This window comes from Hemitrygon akajei, chromosome 12 (genome assembly GCF_048418815.1).
Source record: "Hemitrygon akajei chromosome 12, sHemAka1.3, whole genome shotgun sequence".
Taxonomy (NCBI): domain Eukaryota; kingdom Metazoa; phylum Chordata; class Chondrichthyes; order Myliobatiformes; family Dasyatidae; genus Hemitrygon; species Hemitrygon akajei.
The window spans coordinates 77,206,361-77,227,503 of NC_133135.1; the positions used below are offsets into that span (position 1 = coordinate 77,206,361).

Here is a 21,143-nt window from a genome sequence, read left to right on the forward strand (position 1 = left end):
TTCCAGCTCCAACTCCTTAATGCGGATTGTTAGAAACTGTAGCTTCTCACAGTTGGAGTCATCACTGACACTGGAGGTCACCTTGCCTTCCTACATCCCACAAGAGGAGCATTCAACTCTCCTGCCTGATATCTCTACTGCTCAACTGAGAAGATATAAAGAACAGAAGGAAAAAAAACTTAACCTTGAGCTTTTCTTTTCTTTCTCTGACTGAAACCTTGAAAGAGCTAAAGCCTTATGATCACCACTCTGACTCTGTCCACTCTGACGGCAGCCACTAGGACAACGGCCATGCGCTTGCCCTGCCTTCCTTAATTTGCTCTTGCTAATCAATCCCAAATGCCGATGGTCACTGGTCAAAACTCTTCCTGTTTGTAGCGACTCGCTGCTGCCTTTTCTACTCAAGCAGAGTACCCGATTCAAATCCCCTCCTTTCAAAATTTCCAATGTCCCGATTGGTTGCTGGTCGAAGCTCTTTTTCACTGTAGTGACCCACTGCTGCCTTTTCTACTCTGGCTGTGGACCTGGTTCACTCATTGATGAAGTCATCAAGGAGACTCTAAGGTTCCCCAACCTCTCACACTGAGAAAGGGTCCGAAGGAGATTCATGAGAATGGTGGGTTAACATAAAGGGAGCATTTGCTGGCTCTGGGCCTGTGCTCACTGGAGTTTAGAATGAAGCCACCTCAATACTGAATATTGAAAGGTCTAGCTGAAATGGAGTTGGAGAGGACGTTTCCCAATAGTGGAGCAGCCTAAGACCAAAGGCCTCAGAGTAGAAGGACATCCTTTTAGAACCAAGATGAGGAAGACTTTCTTTAGTCAGAGTCTGGTGAATCTGTGGAATACTTTGCCACAGAGGGCTGTGGAGGGCAAGTCATTGGGTATATTTAAAATGTAGGTTGATAGATCCTTGATTAGTAAGTGTCAATAGTTATGGGAAGGAAGGAGAAGGATTGAGAGGGATAATAAATCAGCCATGATGGAATGACAGAACAGACTTAATAGACCAAATGGTTTAATTCTGCTCCTTTATTTTATGGTCTACATTGCAGGAAGAGCATTCCTCCACCTAACTACCATCCCATCAACATTCAATAAAGTACCAATGATCAATAGCAATATAAAACTTTACTTGTGCCACACTCCCAACACCTCAGCCACTTACTCAGCTTTTTCACACCAAAGCCTCAGCTCCCCACTCCTACATTTGGCCACTGTCACAATGACCACTGACAAATAAGACACTCTGCTTGAGCCAGCTTTCATTTGCTTTGCTGCTGCTAATTACCTAATGAGCCAATCAACTTACAATTAACAATTTAAAACTTGCCACTTCTAAATTTGTGAAACTCACAAGAAAGCCTTTTCAAGTGCTTGCAGATCCTGTGCTGTTCAGCTAGCAGAGGTAATTGCAGGCACTTGTATCCTCTCCCCACCTCAACCTGAGGTCTTGCCTGCTTTAAGAAGACTACCATCAGCCTGATAGCAAGAAAAATAAGGTCATATGCCTTAAGGACTACCACCTGACATCCACCATCATGAAATGTTCAAGAGGCTGGACACAGCAAACATTAATTCCAATCCCCCAGACAACCTCAACTACCAAACCAGCTCCATGGCAGAAATCATCTCCCTGTCCTGATGCTCAGCTCTCAAACATTTGGACAGCAAAGACACCTATGTTAGACTGTTGTTTATTGACTATAGCTCTGCCTTCAATACTGTAGTTTCAAGCAAATTCATCTCCAGACTCCTTGACCTGGGACTTAAAGATTATCCTCAACATTAGTTTCTCACAAGGTTCAACTGCAGCCGCCTACTCTACTCCAATGTTGTAGTCTTTACTGAAAATTGGTAGAGAGAGAGGCAGGGATGGGTGATTAATGTACCAGGATTTCACAGTTTTAGAAAAGATAGAGGAGGAAGTAAAAGTGGGTGGAGTTGCACTACCAATTGGGGACAATATCACATCTGCCCTCAGAGGAGACATAATGGAGGGGTCATACACTGAGTCTATTTGGGTAGAACTTAGGAACAGGAAGGGTATAGTAGTACTACAGACCCCCTAATAGCCACTAGGACTGAGGAACAGATACGTAATCAGTTTAAGGAATAAAAATAATAGAGTCCTTGTCATGGGGCATTTCAACCACCCTAGTATAAACAGGACATTCTCAATGTAAGGGGCGTGGATGAGGCAAAATTTGTTATGTGTATCTAGGAAGGTTTTTTAAATCATTTTGTGAACGGTACAATAAGAGGAAGGGACATATTGGACCTGGTGTTGGGTAATAGGTATAGTCCTTGTGGGAGAGTTTTAAATTGGAGTAAAGCAGGAACTAAGAAGTGTTAATTGGAAACACCTTTTCTCTGGCAAGTCTGCATCTGACATGTGGAGGGTGTTTAAAGATCAATGGCACAGAGTACAAGAAAGGTATATTCCTGTTATAAGGAAGGACAGAGATGGAAAGGTAAAAGAACCTTGCATGTCCAGAGAGGTGACGAACTTAGTCAAGGAGAAAAAGGAAAAGTTTGTAAAGCTTCAGAAGTTAGGATCAAAGGAAGCACATGAGGAGTATAAAGAAGTCAGAAAAGAACTAAAGAAGGGATTGGGAAAACCAGGAGGGGCATGAAAAGTCCTTGGCAAGTAGGATTAAGGTGAATCCCAAGGCATTCTATACTGTACATATATCAAGAGTAAAAGGATATCTGGGAGAGGGTGGGACCAATCTACAATAAAGTGGGGAACATTTGCTTGCATGCAGACAATGTGAGTGAGGTACTTAATGAGTACTTTGGTTCAGTATTTATCTATGAAAAGGATATGGTAGACCAGGAGATCAGTGCTAACTGTATAAATATGTTAGGGCATTTAGAGGTCAAGGATGAAGAAATGTTGGGCCTCCTAATGAATATTAAGGTGGATTCGTCCCTCGTGCTTGATGGGATTTACCCCAGATTATTAAAGGATGCAAGATATGAGATTGCTGGGCCCTTAACTAGTATCTTTGTTTCTTCTCTAGCCCCAGGCAAGGTCCTGGAGGGCTGGTGAGTGGCTAATGTTCTAACTCTATTTAAGAAGGGAACAAGGGAAAATCTCGGGAACTATTGACCAGCAAGTCTCACATCAGTCGTAGGGAAATTGCTGAGAGAATTCTTAGAGACGGGACATATGAGCATTTGGAAACCCATGGCCTACTTAGAGAAAGCCAGTATGATTTGCGTGTGGCAAGTCATGCCTTACCAACTTGATTGAGCTTTTTTGACAAACCAATGAGAGAGCTTGATGAGGGTAGGGCAGTGGATGTTATATTCAAGGATTTTAGTGAGGCATTTGCCAAAGTCCCTCATGGGAGGCTAATTCAGAAGATCAAGACACATGGGGGCTGTTTGGATTCAGAATTGGCTTGCACATAGAAGACAGAGGATAGTGGTTGAAGGAACTTACTCAAGCTGGAGGTCTGTGGAGTGAGGTTCCGCAGGGATCTGAGCTGGGACCACTGCTGTTTGTAATATACATATAAATGACCTGGATGAAAATGTAGGTGGGTAGGTTAGTAAATTTGCAGATGATACCAAGATTGGTGGAGTTCTGGATAGTGACTGGCAAAGAAAACAGCATGATATAGACCAATTGCAGATATGGGCTGAAAGATGGCAGATAGAGTTTAACCCAGATAAATTTGAGGTGTTGCACTTTGGTGGGGCAAATGCAAGGAGACAGTACACTGTTAAGGGCAAGATCCTTAACAGTGTTGCTGAGCAGAGAGATTTTGGGATCCAAGTTCATGGCTCCTTGAATGTGGCTACACAGGTGGTTAAGAAGGCTATGAAATGCTTGCTTTTATCATTTGAGGCATTGAGTTCAAAAGCCAAGTGGTTATGTTGTAACCTAATAAAACTCTGGTTAGGCCACATATGGAGTATTGTGTACAGGTCTGGTCACCTTACTATAGGAAGGATGTTGAGGCTTTGGAGAAGGTGCAAAAGATGTTCACCAGGATGCTGGGTGGATTAGAGAGCAAGTGCTATCATGATAGGCTGGTTAAATGTAGGTTGTTTTCTCTGGAGTGTTGAAGGCCGAGAGGAGATCTGATAGAGCTTTATAAGATTATGAGAGGCATAGACAGAGAGTACCTGTTTCCCAGGGTTGAAATGTCTAATACCCTTGGGCATGCATTGAAGGTGAGAGGAGATAGGTTCAAGGGGGGTGTGAGGGTTAAGGTGGTAGAGGCAAATATATTAGAGGCTTTTAAGAGACTTTTGGGCAGGCACATGCATGTAAGGAAGATGGGGGGGATATGTCATGGTGTCAGAAGGAGGGATTAGTGTTTGGGTGTTTTTGATTTGCTTTTTAGCTGGTTCGGCACAACATTGTGGGCTGAATGGCCTGTTCCTGTGCTGTACTCTTCTATCAAAGGTTATGGGGTAAAGGCAGGAAAATTGGGTCGAGAGGGATAATATATCAGCCATGATGATTGACGGAGCAGGCTTGATGGGACAAATGGTCTCATTTTGCTCCTAGGTCTTGTGGCAACATGGATGGAACTAGGTGATAACATTTCTCTGCTATTTCTTCTTCTCAGTGGTAGCAATAATGATGCTGTCATTAAGTTGGCACATTTTACCTCTACACCAATTTTCAAATTGGTGATTGCAACAGAGAGATTTTCTCTCGTTTGTGATTTAAAAAAAATGAGTTGCTATTCACTTTCCCCTCATAGCTTCTGCTTGTCAAGTTGCTCCTGTGTAGTGAGTCTCACAGGCAGCAGCTAAACTGGGAGAAAATCAGCCCTTAAACCTGATCTGCTCTCTATATGTACCTCAAAATCAAAAAGGCTGTTAAAGAGACTTAACGGTTAAAACATTACTCAATGGAGAATATTTACATTATTAGGAATATGTAAGCATTCACAATCCTGCAAGGCAAAGGATTCTAAAGACCTACTACCCTCTGCAACAAATCAGCAAGCTATTTTATTTAACTTTTTATACGTAACAAAGCTAAACAAAATAATCAAAGAGTAGTTTATCATAAACAAACATTTTGAAAACATTGAAATGAAGTGAACATTTTAAAAATCCAATATTTTGAAATATTCAAGCAAGAAAGCTGCTAGCAAATAATGAAAGGTAAGTACATAATGTTAGCTTTGTAGAAGTAGTTTGTTTGAGCATTATGGCTAAGTAAACCATTAAAAATGTAGTTGAACTTTATGTAACTAGGCATCATTTTTTTACAGAGGGGTGTGTGACATAATCAGTTTATTGCAGTTGATTGAAGTGCAGAAGCCTTGGGTAACACAACTTGAAAAGGTACACTGAATTACTCCCAGAAACACCTTGAATTCATAGTATGTTAATGGAAACAGGAGTTGGCCACATACAGTAGCTCTTAAACCTGATCTGTCTCTCTGTATGACCATGATGGATCCTGTACCTCAAAATCAAAAAGGCTGTTAAAAAGCTATGAGACTGTTAACTGTTAAAACACTACTCAATGGAGAATTATTCTCATATGTAAGAAATCACAATCACATATATTTACATACATAAGCATTCGCAATCCTGCAAGGCAAATAATTCTAAAGACCTACAACCCTCTGCAAATGAGATTTTCCTTTATTTCAGTCCTAAGTGACTCTTCCCTTGTACTGATTTTAGTTGCTGGCTCTAGAACTTTCAATTAGAGAAAATAATCTCTCAGCCACTCTCACTCAGAAGTGTGCTTGTCTCAGTGAAATCACATGTCATTCTTCAAAAATGCAGCGTTTAGGCCAGACTCACACATAGCACCAAATGAGAATTCACCAAAGAACTCTTTACATTTGTACTCTGACCCCTTTGAATAAAGGCCAACATTTACATTTTGTTTTCCTTATACTTTCAGTATCTGCATCTCATTACCACAAACCTGAAAAATTCCAAGAACCAGAATTTGAATTGTTTAATTGTTTCTCATAGGATCTCATTGTTTAAAAAACATACATTTTTTCTTCAAATTAAAGTGCATAATTTCACATTCTTACAATATACCATATCTTCCATCTTTTTCTCCCAGTGCAGAACATGCTTATATCTATCTGCAAACATCGTAACCTGAAGGGCATTCAGCTTAGGGTTAAGATCCTGAGAGAACATGCTTGCCATTTGTTAAATGTCACTTAATAGCAGTGGCTGGACAGTGGCACCGCAGATAGTGCTGTTGCCTTAGTGTCTCCATAAGCCCAGTTTGATCTAGACCTCCAGAGCTGTCTGTGTGACTGGGGGAGCTCAGCAAGTCAGGCAGCATAAATGGAGGGAATAAACAGACAATGTTTTGGGCTGAGACCTTTCATCAGGATTGGAAAGGAAAGGGGCAGAAGCTAGAATAAAGTTCAAAGTAAATTTATTATCAAAGTACATCTCTGTCACCATATACAACCTGTGATTCATTTTTGCAGGCAGACACAGTAATTCCAAGAAACAAAATGAAATGAGTGAAAGACCGCATCCAACAGGACGGACAAACAACCACTGTGTAAAGGACAACAAACTGTGCAAAATAGAAAAGAGAAATAAAGAAATAATTAATACCAAGAACATGAGCAGAAGAGTCATTGAAAGTGAGTCTATAGATTGTGTGAACAATTCAGTGATGGGACCAGTGAAGTCGAGTGAAGTTATCCCCTGTGATGATTGAGGGGTGATGATTGTTCCTGAATATGGTGGTGTTGGTCCTGAGACTCTGGTGCCTTCTTCCTGGTGGCAGCAAAAAGAGAACATTGTCTGGGAAATGGGGCTCCCTGATGATGGATGCTGCTTTCCTGCAACAGTGCTCCTTATAGATGTGCTCAGTGGTGGGGATGGCTTTACCCGTGATGGACTGAGTCATCTCCACTACTTTTTGTAGAATTTTCCATTCAAGGGCATTGGTGCTTCCATACCAGGTCTTGATGTAACCAGTCAATATGCTCCACCACACATCTATAGAAGGTTGTCAAAGTTTTAGGTGTCATAGCAAATCTTTGCAAGCTTCTAAGGAAGTAGAGGCGCTGCCATGCTGAGCCCAGGACAGATCCCCAGAAATGATAACACTGAGGAGTTTAAAGTTGCTGACCCCCTCCACCTCTGATTCCCCCGATGAGGACTGGTACATGGACCTCCTGAGGTCAATAAGCAACTCCTTGGCTTTACTAATATTGAGTGAGAGGTTGTTTTGTGGCACTACTCAGCCAGATTTTTAATCTCCTTCCTTAATGCTGGTTCATCGTCACTTTTGATTCAGCCAATAACAGTGGTTTTCTCAGCAAACTTGCAGTGAATAAGGCAATGCAGCTGTGTTTAGCATCACAAGCATACGTGTAAAGTGAGTGGAGCAGGGGTAAGCTCACAGCCTTGTGATACACCTGCGCTGATGGAGATTGTGGAGGAATTAAAGGATGGAATTGCACAAGAAGGTACTGAGGCCAACGTCTTGAAGCTTATTGATTAGTTTTGAGGGGATGATAGTATTGAATACAGGGCTGTAAATGATAAAGAACATCTTGATATATGCATCTTTGCTGTCCAGATGTTCCAGGGTTGAGTGAAGAGCAAATGAAGCAGCATCTGCTGTGGACCTGTTGTATGGGTAGGCAATTTGGAATGGATCCAAGTTGTTTTCAGACTGGAATTGATATGATTCATCACCAACCTCTCAAAGCACTTCATCGCTGTGGATGTAAGTGCTACTGGCAGGTTACCACGTTCTTCTTGGACACTGGTATAAAGGAAGCGTGCTTAAAGCAGTTGGGTACCTCAGACTGCTGAAGCAAGAGGTTAAATACATTTGGTGAACACTGCAGCCAGTACTCAGCTAGGTTTGGGCTGGATACTCACCATGGGTTCACCCTCCTGAAGGATGCTCTCAGAGACTGAAATCACAGGGTCACTGAGAGCTGTGGGAGTTCACGGAGTTTCCTTCATGTTTTAATAGTCAAAGCAAGTAAAGAAGGCATTGAGTTCATCTGGAAGGAAAGCCTTGTTGTCACCTGTGTCGTTTGGTTTCAATTTGCAAGAGGTAAAGCCATTCAAGCCCTGCCACAGCTGTTGTGTGTCCTTCAGTGATTCAAGTTTAGAAGGTAAAGAAGAAGTGATTCAAGAAGAAGAAGGTGCAGGGGAGTGGAAGGAGTTTAATCTGGCAGGTGATAGGTGAGGCCGGGTGAGGGGGAAAGTGGGTGGGTGGAAGAAGAGGGTTGAAGTAAAATGATGGGAGGGAATAAGTAGACGAGGTAAAGGTGAAGAGGTGAAGAAGAAGGAATCCAATAGGAGAGGAGAAGAAATGTGAGGAGAACCAAAGGTTACTTCTGCAAGTGTGACAAGTGCTACACCTCCTCCCTCACCACCATTCAGGGCCCCAAAGAATCCTTACAAGTGAGGCGGCACTTCATCTGTGACTCCGTCGGTGTCATCTACTTATCTGGTGCTCATGGTGCAGCCTCTTCTACGTCGGTGAGACCCAGTGCAAGTTGGGAGACCACTTTGTTGAGTTCATTCACTCTGTCCACTACGAAAGGCAGGATCTCCCAGCGGCCACCCGGTTTAATTCTACTTCCCATTGCCATTCCGACATGTCAGTCCATGGCCTCCTCTACTATCGTGATGAGGCCACACTCAGGTTGGAAGAGCAATACCTTATATTCCATCTGGATAGCCTCTAACCTGATGGCATGAATACAATTTCTCTAACTTCTGGCAATTTCTCTCCACTCCCCTTCTCTTTCTCCATCCTGCAATCTGCTTATCCTCTCATCCCTTCTCCTCACTTCCTATTCACCTTCTCATTGACCTCATCCTTTCCCCTCACCTGGTCTCACCCATCACATGCCAGCTTGTATTTACTCCTACCCCTCCCTCTACCTTCTTATTCTGGCTTCTGTCCCCTTCCTTTCCAGTCCTGATGAAAGGATCTTGGCCCAAAACGTTGACTGTTCATTTCTCTCCATAGATGGTGCCTGACTTGCCAAGTTCCTCCAGCATTTTGTGTGTGACGCATATTGTCACACAACCCATTCACAATGTCAGGACTGCACCTAATGAGATCATTCATTATACAATATAAGTTTCCACTGTGACATAAATTGGAGCTCAAGTATAGATTAGAGCTCAAAGTTCTGCACAACAACTGCAATGGGACAGTCTTTGCAGAATTAGAAGCATAACATGCATTTATTTTATTTCTCCTACTGTTTAAGGTCAGAACCTGCTGACGTTAAGAGACTTGGTGGACAGTTTCTGAATGACTACAGACTGCTTAAGCAACATTCAAGGTCTACAAAACATGCAACAACTAACAGGAAGTTTTTTTTTTCCCCAGCAGTTATCTGCTAAGCTGTTTATTCAATGCTTTCCACATGGCTAAAACTGTTGGCTGCATGTCATCATTGGAGGCTTTGGGAGAGGCGTGACATGCCTCTAGGGAGGGCTGGGTAGTCTTTCAGCAGATGACACAAACATTTTTCACCTCTTTCTTAGGCAGTTGCTGAAAAGCAAGGGTTATCTTATAGTATTTTCACACTGGATTTGTGGTTCTGAGGTGGGATTATGAGAGAAACACATTAACTTCACCAGAAGGACAAGTGAACGCTTGCTAATTGCATGTCTGATGTCAGAGTCCTGGAACTGATGCTCTTCTGAGCTCTGTCATGTGAAGAGGTTACCAGGATGACAAGGAAATGCCTAGAGCTACCTTGAAGAAATGCAAAAGCTTATAAGTGAATTTCCATCATCCTTGCTCCAGAAGGACTACGTAAGTGAGGGAACAATATCTAACCCAATTTCCTTAAGTCCCCGACACACCCGTCCAGATGCCTGCAGTTTGCTATGCTTCCAACTCTGTCATCTCTGAGGAATGCATTGGATGAGTGCTTAACAACCAACTGCTGGGGAAAACACAATCGCTGTTAGTTGTTGCGAATGAGCTCATAAGTGTCACAGAGCAATACAGCACAGAAAACAGGTCCATCAGCCCATCTAGTCAATACCAAGCTGGTATTCTGCCTACTCTCAGGTTAGAGGAGCAACACCTCGTATTGTGGCTGGATGGCCTTCAACCTGATGGCATGAACATCATGCCATCTTACTTCCAGTAATTTTATCCCCCTTCTCCCCTTCCTCTTCTTCTATTCCGCACTCTGGCTCTCCTCTTACCTCTTCTCCTCACCTGGTTATCTCCTTCCCATGGTGCCCCTCCTCTTTCCCTTCCACCCCAGTCCATTTCTTCTCCTATCAGATTCCTTCCTCTGCAGCCATTTACCCTTTCTTGCCCACCTGGCTTCTAGCTATCCTCCATCCCCTCACCTCCCTGCTTATTCTGGCTTCTTCCCATTTCCTTTCCAGTCCCAATGAAGGGTTTCGGCCTGAAAGATCAACTTATTATTCCTTTCCATAGATGCTGCCTGACCTGCAGAGTTCCTCCAGCATTTTATTCTTCCTAGTATGGTCAACCCACACTTGGACCATAGCTCTCCACATTTCTCCCCTCCATAAACATCCAAATTTCACTTAAATGTTGAAATTGAAGTGCATCCTCCACTTCCTTTGTCAGCTCAATGTGGGGACTGCAAACTCTTCCACCACAGATGGTGCAGGTGGCAGTGTGTGTGTGTGTGTGTGTGTGTGTGTGTGTGTGTGTGTGTGTGTGTGTGTGTGTGTGTGTGTGTGTGTGTGTGTGTGTGTGTGTGTGTGTGTGTGTGTGTGTGTGTGTGTGGGGAGAATGATGGAGAAGGAGTTGTTAGTTAGTTGACAATCAGTGGCTCCTTTTGCCTCTTAATCAGGGGTTCCCAGGACTCAATGGAGATGTTGAGGGTATAATTGAATCCCTTCCTCAGTCTGCCAGGTAAATTCTTTTCATGAGAGAGATCAGAATAGCAAGTTTGTTTGAGGAGTCTAGTGCAGCTTAGACAAATGATGGACCTACTGAGTGTCACTGAATGAGAGATGAGGACTTCATTACAAGGGACTGGCTGGGAGAGGGCATTGATGTTGACTTGCTTGTTTTTCCAATGAATTTCGAGGAATTTTCAGAAACAGCATAGGTGAAATTTTTTTTCCAGTTCCCGCTAAAATTAGTCCAGCTCTCAGAGGACGGAGATGATTGCTGCTCAGCAGACCAGGTGTTTTTCTCTGCCAGATCTGAGGTCTTGATCGCAATGGTGAATTTCATCATTGTTGTTTGCCTTCATCAAGAGAGGGCATCCAAAATACAGGAAGTAATACACATCTTGCCCTGAGCCTTTATTATTGGAAGGAAGAATGGTTTCCCAGGAGCATATCAGAGAGGACCATTGACTTGTGGATGTTCGATACAAGTCCCATCATTCTGAGTGATTTAGAGTGGTGAAAAAAGGTTGTACATAGTGGTTGATGCTACTCAGTTCATCTTTCTTTGAACTGCCATGCAATGAAGACAATGTCCACTGTGTCTCTGGATAAATGGAATCTACACTGTGATTCAGAAAGTTTCTCTCAGATCATTGGAATAAGTGCACACTTTTGTTCATAAGGGCTGTGATTAATAACCTAGACCTTTTTAATGAATAGAACCAGTTACCACTCCCTGAATTATCTGCTGTTGGTGAATCATGAGGAGAATTCCCTAAAGGCTGGTTTCTATAATTGTCCATGCCACTTCATATTTCACCACGCCTGCTGAATGCAGGTACAAGAGCAATGAAAATATCTGGATAATAATGGGAAATGTCATTGATGAAATGGGATTCTCTTGCCCACGTCTGTCCAGGAGTACTTGGCAAAGAAGTGCGGACATTCACTGAATTGTGCTACCTGATGCATAGGTCTGCAAACCATAAATCAGTGCTATAGGAATCACAGCAAGGAGACCCAGATGCTGAGGGCTATAGGGGTCAAGAGGAACAGAAGATTAGATAAAGGCTACTAAAATCATGTTCCAGCTTAGCTGAAGGAAGGACAAAATATCCACATGGACAATAGGGAACACCCTAAATGAGATACTGTTACAACAAAGAATCCACATTTGGTTTGTGTCAATTGCTACTTCTTATATTGATACCTTGTTTAAAGAATTTTGATTTCTGCAATAAATATACTTTCCTTTAAATATTCCTTTCTCTGGGTGTTAAAAGTAGCCAAGATGCTTAAACAGCAATCAGAAGTCTTTAACATTAATGGTAGCCATTTACCATTGTAACTAATCAGCTGCATCTATTGCCTATCATAATAAGTGGCATGCAATGGTTAGGAAGGTGTCATGGACTACTCATTTTAGTTAATTTCCTTTCCCCCATGTACCACCGGGCTCCTTGATTAGGGCACCTGATCCTCATTCGAACCGGCAGCATAAAAACTCCGGCTTACATCTACTCGCTGCTGGTTTGACACCTCAGCAGTGAAGCTATGCTCATTCCGAGCCGCCAAGAATAAGGGACCGTCTTCTGAGCCACCAAGAATGAGGGACCATCTTCATGAACTTCTCTGTGTCAAGATCCCTTCTGTTTGTTTTTGTCATCTTGTGTTCGGCTGAGTATTGCTGGCCATTTGCCACTGCTCTGAACCGTGATACGAATTGTCTGTCATTATTTGTTTTTGTCATCTCGTGTCCAGCTGAGTGTGCTGGCCGTTTTGCTGCTGCTCCGAGCCGGGATGCGAGTGGTCTGTCGTTGTCTTGTTTTGTCAAGTCTGAGTCCCAGTCCAAGTCGAGGCTCCTAGTCAAGTCCAAGTCCTAGCTCCGAGTCCTAGTCAAGTCCAAGACCTGGCTCTGAGTCCCAGTTAAGTCCAAGTCCGGGCTCCGTGTTCCAGTCAAGTCCAAGTCCTGGCTCTGAGTCCCAGTCAAGTCCAAGTCCTGGTTCTATGTTCCAGTCAAGTCCAAGTCCTGGCTCTGAGTCCCAGTCAAGTCCAAGTCCTGGTTCTATGTTCCAGTCATGTCCAAGTCCTAGCTCTGTGTTCCAGTCAAGTCCAAGTCCTGGTTCTATGTCCCAGTCAAGTCCAAGTCCTGGCTCTGAGTCCCAGTCAAGTCCAAGTCCTGGTTCTATGTTCCAGTCATGTCCAAGTCTGGGCTCTGAGTCCCAGTCAAGTCCAAGTCCTAGCTCCGTGTTCCAGTCAAGTCCAAGTCCTGGTTCTATGTTCCAGTCAAGTCCAAGTCTGGGCTCTGAGTCCCAGTCAAGTCCAAGTCCGGGCTCTGAGTCCCAGTCAAGTCCAAGTCTGGGCTCTGAGTCCCAGTCAAGTCCAAGTCCGGGCTCTGAGTCCCAGTCAAGTCCAAGTCCTGGTTCTATGTTCCAGTCATGTCCAAGTCTGGGCTCTGAGTCCCAGTCAAGTCCAAGTCCTGGTTCTATGTTCCAGTCATGTCCAAGTCCAGGCTCCGTGTTCCAGTCATGTCCAAGTCCTAGCTCCGTGTTCCAGTCAAGTCCATGTCCTGGCTCTGAGTCCCAGTCAAGTCCAAGTCCTGGTTCTATGTTCCAGTCATGTCCAAGTCTGGGCTCTGAGTCCCAGTCAAGTCCAAGTCCTGGTTCTATGTTCCAGTCATGTTCAAGTCCAGGCTCCATGTTCCAGTCATGTCCAAGTCTGGGCTCCGTGTTCCAGTCAAGTCCAAGTCCTGGCTCTGAGTCCCAGTCAAGTCCAAGTCTTGGTTCTATGTTCCAGTCAAGTCCAAGTCTGGGCTCTGAGTCCCAGTCAAGTCCAAGTCCTGGTTCTATGTTCCAGTCATGTCCAAGTCTGGGCTCTGAGTCCCAGTCAAGTCCAAGTCCTGGTTCTATGTTCCAGTCATGTCCAAGTCCTGGCTCTGAGTCCCAGTCAAGTCCAAGTCCTGGTTCTATGTTCCAGTCATGTCCAAGTCCAGGCTCCGTGTTCCAGTCAAGTCCATGTCCTGGCTCTGAGTCCCAGTCAAGTCCAAGTCCTGATTCTATGTTCCAGTCATGTCCAAGTCTGGGCTCTGTGCCTGTATCCTGCACTTAGGTCCGCACCCTACGCTCCATTGCAGCAGAAGATGCATGGAGGAGCTATGGCAAGACAAAGCAATACAATCCACACTCACTCGTTGATGAGGAAGTTATCAAGAAACTTCAGAGTTGTTTTAGTCATTGTACCATTTAGCTTTCACATTGAGAAACTATAGATTGTACAACCTCATGGGCCGAAAGGCCTGTACCGTGCTGTAATGTTCTAACAAGACAGGCTAAACAAGTTGGCTCCATATTCTTTGAATTTTTAGAGAATGCTGTAGGATCATATTGACGATCCAAAGACGGCATGGCAGTTTTACCCAATGGCTGTGTTTAAAATTGTCCGATGTGAATTAAACGGGCGGTTTTTTGCACTTTCATCTAAAACATATTAACTCTCTTGCAGAAATACTTTTGGCTATATTGGCAGTTTTGATGACCATTCTTTGTGACACCGTTTCATTTACTTTGCGGCTCACTTTCCTTCTTGGCAAGTTGACTACATCTGGCGACCTGCTAGGGAGTAATGGCACTAACACAGATCTTTCAGTGACTCATTCAACAAGATGATCTCCCGGCAGATTCCGACACACCCTCCAGCTGGCGAATCATACGCCGCGCTGATTTCATTGATTAATAAAAACAGATCACGTGGGCGCTCCTTACGCACCCTGTCAATGTCAACATTTTAAGCAGCCTTATACCATACTTATCAGGCCAAACACTGGCCTTCCCTTGGAAAGGCAACAGCACGGACAATTGTTTACATGTCGAGTACCTAATCAGCGTACACAACTACGGTAGATAATTCTATCTCAATTAGAATGTTTAATTCTGTAGATAATTGGGTAGATAATTATTTTGGCATTTTAATTTGATCCTTGATTAGATCATTCTTATCTCCATTTAGGATTTATTGCGACACGCCGTGCAAATAAAGTAGTGTTCGTAGAAGCAAAAAAAAAGCTTTCAATTTATATTTTAGATATGATATTCTTTGCTTGGTTAAGTTACTCTTCCAAATCACAAACACACGCCATCTGTTGATGCTGGAAATCTTGAGTAACACATACAAAATACTAAGATCTTCCAATATTTGTGTTGCTTAATCTTTCAAACTTTGTTTATTAAATCCAAACATTTTGAATTAGTTTTAATGTAAAATGGTCGTATTTTTGGTCATTACTATCCGGTAACAGCAGTAGAAATCCGCAGTGCCGAGATTTTTACTGCCGAGAATCAGATTGTAAAGGGAAAGCGGTGGGAGATTGTAGACTATCGCTATCAGTCCTGCAGTTCTTCACGTTTGAGCCTGTACTTATAATGGCTAATTTACAACCCTGAGCTGTTGCATCGCACAGTTCCAGACCCTAAAGTACAGTTCCCCATCTAATCCCCTGAACTGATTTGTCAAAGGCCGAGCTACTTCAAAAAATCTTGAGACAGCCAGGGTTGCTGATAGCAGACAAAATGCAGGAGGGACTCCGCAGGTCGATGGAAAAGAGTAAACAGCTGACGTTTCAAACCGAGGTCCTTCATCAGGGCTCATGAGGGGTGAAGGGTCCCGGCCCGAAACGTCGGCTGTACTCTTGTCCATAGATGCTGCCTGGCCCGCTGAGTTCCTCCAGCATTTTGTGTGTGTTGCTTTGAATTTCCGGCACCTGCAGATTTCCTCGTGTTGCTGGTGGCAGAGGGCGAGAGATTCCAGCTCCCAAAGGTTCATCAGCGAACAGGCGCAAGCTGGTGAGTGACACTGGGACTTCCCTTTCAATAGAGATGTGGTTAAATCTGGAAGGTACAGCAATAAAACAGAGGTGCAAAATATTTCATTGTAAACTCTAAGTCAGCAATTTCTGTTACACGTTAAACTTTCCTTGTGGTGTCTCTGGGGCTCATTATTTATGCTATAGTTTTTCAATGTTGTATGAGTTCCTGTACAATTTCAAATATTAGTTTGCTAATTTGCTTTTCATATTTTATCCTATCAATTCATCGCCGGCCTGAAAATATCTTAACCCTCGGATTTACTGCTCATCTGAATGCCTAAGGCTGGAGGACTTTAAAGTGGAGCATTTAAAGTGAGAAATGGTAAATTCAGAGATGTGCAGGGCAAATGGTTGGCGCTTGGAATTCGCGCCAGGGTGGGTGGTGAAGGCAAATACGATAGAGGGGTTTAAGAGGCACTGAGACATGCAGATAAATGTGCAGTAAATGGGAAGATTTGGGCATTGTGCAGGCAGAAAGGATTAGTTTAAATGGACATTTGATTACTAATAGTAATAGTAGTGTAGAGGTTAGCGCGACGTTATTACAGCTCGGGGTGTACAGTCCGATTCGGAATTCTATTCCGAAGCCATTTGTGAAGAAGTTTGTACCTCTTCGCCGTGACCACGCGGGTTTCATCCCACAGTCCAAAGACGAACGGGATAGTAGTTGTAAATTATTCTGTGAAGTGTTTTGAGAGGCTGGTGTTGAACCATATCAGTTCCTGTCTGAATGGCAACTTGGATCCGCTCCAATTCATCCACCTAAACAACAGGTCTACAGTAGATGCCATCTCGTTGGCTCTTCCCACAGCTCCGGATGGAACCTCTGGACAGCAAAGATGCTCTTTATCAGTTACAGCTCAACATTTAACGCCATCGTCCCCTCAAAACTAATTAGTAAACTCCAAGATCTGGGCCTCAACATCCCCTTGTGGAACTGGATCCTGTTTTTCCTTATTTGTAGACCCCTGTTAGTTCCGATTGGCAAAACCCTCTCCTCCACATTCTCCATCAGCACAGGCGCACCGCAGGGATGTGTGCTTAGTCCCCTGCTCAACTCCCTTTACACCCATGACTGTGTGGCTAAGTACAGCTCCAACACCATATCCAACTTTGCTGATAACACCAATGTCGTGGGCTGTATCACAGGGTGTGGTGGATCGGCATACAGGAGGGAGACTGAAAACTTGGCTGAGTGGTGTCCTAACAACAATCTCTCACTCAGTGTCAATGAGACCAAGAAACTGATTGTAGACTTCAGGAGAGGGAAACCGGAGGTCCATGAGCGAATAATCGTCGGACGATGAGAAGTAGAGAGGGTCAGAAATTCCTGGGTGTCACTGTCTCAGAGGATCTGTCCCGGACCCATCATATCAATATTATTTCGAAGAAAGCACGGCAGCGCCTCTATTTCCTAAGGAGTCTGCGGAGGTTCGGCATGTCGTCGAAGACCTTGGTAAACTTCTATAATGTGTGGTGGAAAGCGTGATGTTTGACCATTATGGCCTGGTATGGGAACACCAAAGCTTTTGAGCGGAAATTCCTACAAAGGGTAGTGGATTCGGTCCAGTACATCACGGGTAAAACCCTTCCAGCAATTGAGTACATCTACATGAAAAGCAGCGTCCACCATCAAAGATCCTCACCACCCAGGCCACGCCCTTTTCTCGTTGCTGCCATCGGGTAGAACGCACAGGTGCATCAGGACTCGCACCGCCAGGTTCAGGAACATCAGGCTCTTGAACGAAAGGGGATAGCTACACTCATTTAAGGATTCTGTTGTATGCTCTTTATTTGTTGCTATTCGTTTATATCTGCATTTGCACAGATTATAGTCTATAGGTCCTGATGTTTACAATAGAAAATGAATCCCAGGGTTGTATGCGATGATTTGTACGTACTCCAATAACAAATTTTACTTTGAACTTTGATTAAGCTAGTGTTAAATCGGTGTGTTGCTGGCGGTGCGGCTCGAAGGGCCTTAAGGACCTACAGTTTAACATATCTTTAAATAAACAAATAATTCGGCAAAACATCGTGGAACGATGCATATTGGCAACTTTTATGCGTCTTTAATCCAATGTCATTTCCACTCATTATTGTTAGACAGGAATAAGTTACTTTTCCTGAGGAATTATTTTATTTCTGGGCAGACAGTTCTCGTTGAGAATTTCGAAATATCTTAAATGCTTCCCAATGCTACTCGCAAACCCTTGTCATGTTTTTAAAATAAAATATATTGCTTTCGCCCTTCAGTATTGACATCTCCAGGGACTAGCATGGACCTGATCGCCGAATGGCCTTCCTCTCTGTTATAAACTTACAGACCAAAAAAAAGAGTTGAGGAAATAGCCTGCTTGTACCCACACCTATTCGTTATGTCCAAAGGACACGTATACTATAAATTTTCATGACCAGGAAATTGATGGAAGAATTCGACATCAATCTGCTCATTTTATTTCCCCCTTGATAAATCATTAGCTTGCATTGGGAGGTAATTGACAAGATATTATCAGACGTTTTGAGAGTATTTTACACAGCACTACCTCCCCCAGAAACCCCGACAGAAGTAATGTTGTGGAGAGGTAATCATACGTGGCGAGTAGGAATGTGAACCAAACGCGACCCGGGGTCCCTTACTTGAAGCAGGGACTGTCCACAGGCGCTGTCCGACCTGCTGATCGTTTGCAGAATCAATTGCTTTTCTTTTCGAATTCTAGAATCTATTGTGTTTTTTATATATATATAAAGTGGCGAGCCGGTGTCCCGGCAATGGCACACGTCAGGGAATGAATATGCCTGTATGTTTGTGGGTGGGAGGAGGCGGCCCTGACACCGAACAAGGGCAGGGAGGCGGGTCGGAACCGGCCCCGATCATCCCAGTTCACTAGTTCCCACTGGCTGCCGGCACCTTTGATGGCTGACTTTAAATATCCTGCACCGGACGTGGAGTAGCAGGATTACTATCAGCGCTGCGGGCTGACCATTTCTGTCTGTTGCTAATAAGGCAGTTTTGTAAAATTATCTTCTCTCTCAAAACCCGGGCCTGTTCACGGTTTTAACGGCGGCCGCAGTGCGGAAGATCATTCATTCCGCACTCTTCCCCCTCCCATATACAGATATTTCTTTCAATTCTGTACATTTCTTACAGCGGTAGGAATTCCACCGGCTGGTGTGCGTCCCTCCCCCCCCCGGGCCGAATCAAGCCCGCCGCGATGGACGAGAACGGGCTCCGCCAGCGGCTGGCGGCGGACGGCCAGGCTCACTTGCTCCGCTTCTGGGACGAGCTGAAGGAGGCCGAGCGCGGCGAGCTGCTCGCCGATCTCGACGCCTGCCACTTCCCCGAAACCATGCGCTTCTTCCGCCAGGCCGTGCAGGGCTCGGAAGCGCTGCAGAGGCAGCAGAAAGTGGACGAGCACATGGAGCCGGTGCCCAAGGAAGTACAGGGCAGCATCACCCGCGACCGGGAGCGACTGCCGACGTGGGAAGCGGAAGGTGAGAGCCAGCCAGCCGGCCGGCCGGCCCAGGCTTTGGGTGGGTGGGTGCGGGCGGGAGGGGGGAAATTAAACCTCTGCAGCTGGAAGATGGGCGCAGCGCATGAATGGCTCTTCTGTAATAAAACGTGTCCTTAAACACATCCGCTCCACGCTGGTGCCTCCGCCATCGAGCGCTTCCCGCCCCGCCCCCTCGGGACTGCCGAATTCATTTGGTGAATTTTCACGGCTGAAAGTAGTGGACGCGATAAAAACGGGGCGGATGAAAGAAAGGTGTATGCAGAAGTTGGGGTTTCTTGTTCCAGCGAGCCCCCAGTTCAATCCTGACCCGGGGTATTCGGCTTTACCCCCACCCCCAGTCACACAGATGTGCTGGCTGGTTAACTGGCCGCTGCTGCTTGCCCCACTGAAGTCTGGAAGATCAGGTGTAGATAGCTACGTGAGAAAACCGGTTAAATTAAAATGAGTAAGAGAACGTGAGAACTCCTGAGAGCTGGTATCAACTGGATGAACCGAATGTCCTGTTGCAGATGTTTAAAATACACTGTGACGTTGGGAAACTGGCTACTCCCTGCTAATAGATAGAAGCAGCATCAATCAAGGCTTAAAAAAACTTGGTTACTAGAGGAAAAGTAACTTGGTATTTTAGGGATCACCTCAAATGGGTGGCTAGGTGGATCAAATGGGCTCCAGTACATAACAAACTGTCTCCAAGAAATTTCAGCTGCTAGAGGTCCATGGGTTAAATGGAGCTCTATGTTTACTGGAGAAAGTTATTAGAGATATGAGCCATGACAATGGGGATGTTTAAATTCAGTTACTCAAATTTGCAATAGCAAATAATATATAGTGACATTTGGTTTATAGATTCTTTGATATTGTTTTCAGAAGGAAAGCAGTTATCTTCACCTGATCATCAAGTTGTGTTAAGTTATCTTAGTCAAAGTTATTCAATAAACAGCTTTACTGACTGGCCTTTTTTTGTATGCTGATCATTTAATAATTCGATAGTTTATTGGGCCATTCTGTTCAGGTAGATGCCTTTAATTGAACGAATTCTTTGTATTTTACACATGATCTGTGTGCAAGAGTTAATTTGTTATTTTAAGGCAATCTGCATTGGTGCCAATGTGTCAGAATTCCTTGTTACAGTTACACTGGCAGTTCCCAACAGAATATCTTGTGGTTTAGAGGTGAGGTGAGAAGTTGCCACATTTCCCTACTGGATAATGGTAATAAAAGATATAAATAATCTGCAGCAGATTAGATTTGCACAGAAACATTATTTATTTGAGAGGAGATGATTAGGTAGTGGGAAGGGCTTATATATTGAATTATTTTTGATGTTTTCAATTGTTTTACAGTCTACCTGGGGATATGAATTCAAGAAAAATGTTTATCTGAATTTTTTAGTTCTTGAATTAAAGTACAGGAATATTCTGCTTTTGACCAATGACTGCTGGTTAAGTCATGATGGGCTGAATGGACAGTCAGTTTTCTCAGCATTTTCTGGGCACTCTTTCTGTCTCTACTGTCCTCAGTCCCACAATTTTGCTGAGCATAAAGCAAACTGCATTCAGCAATTTGGCCTATTGGGAGATAAATTGGGGCAGCACAGTAGCATAGTGGTTAGCACAACACTTCACACTACCAGCGACCCACATTCCATTCCCACCGATGCCTATAAGGAGTTTATACATTCTCCCTGTGATTGCGTGTGTTTCCCCCACAGTCCAAAGGCGTACCAGTTGATAGGTTAATTGGTCATTGTAAATTACATTGTGATTAGGCTAGGGTTATTATCAGGGTTGCTGAGTGGTGTGGCTCAAATGGCTGGAAGGGCCAAATCCATACTCTATCCCAATAAATAAATAAATAAATTTATCTCTTTAGGCCATACTGAAAATGTGACCACTTTACCAGTCACTGTAAATCCTGGGATA

The 21,143-nt window shown here is 44.0% G+C and overlaps 1 protein-coding gene across 2 annotated transcripts in view; it reads left to right on the forward strand.

Annotated features, from left to right (window-relative positions):
* The first annotated feature begins 18,582 nt into the window (after positions 1 to 18,582).
* Positions 18,583 to 21,143, forward strand: part of uap1 (UDP-N-acetylglucosamine pyrophosphorylase 1) — a 56,418-nt gene continuing 53,857 nt past the window's right edge. The window contains exon 1 of one of the 2 annotated variants that reach the window (XM_073063539.1): positions 18,583 to 19,201. In XM_073063539.1, coding sequence (XP_072919640.1) covers positions 18,922 to 19,201 — 280 coding nt within the window. In that variant the 5' untranslated portion in view covers positions 18,583 to 18,921. The remainder of the gene's footprint in view (positions 19,202 to 21,143) is intronic. The other variant, XM_073063540.1, reaches the window with a different exon arrangement.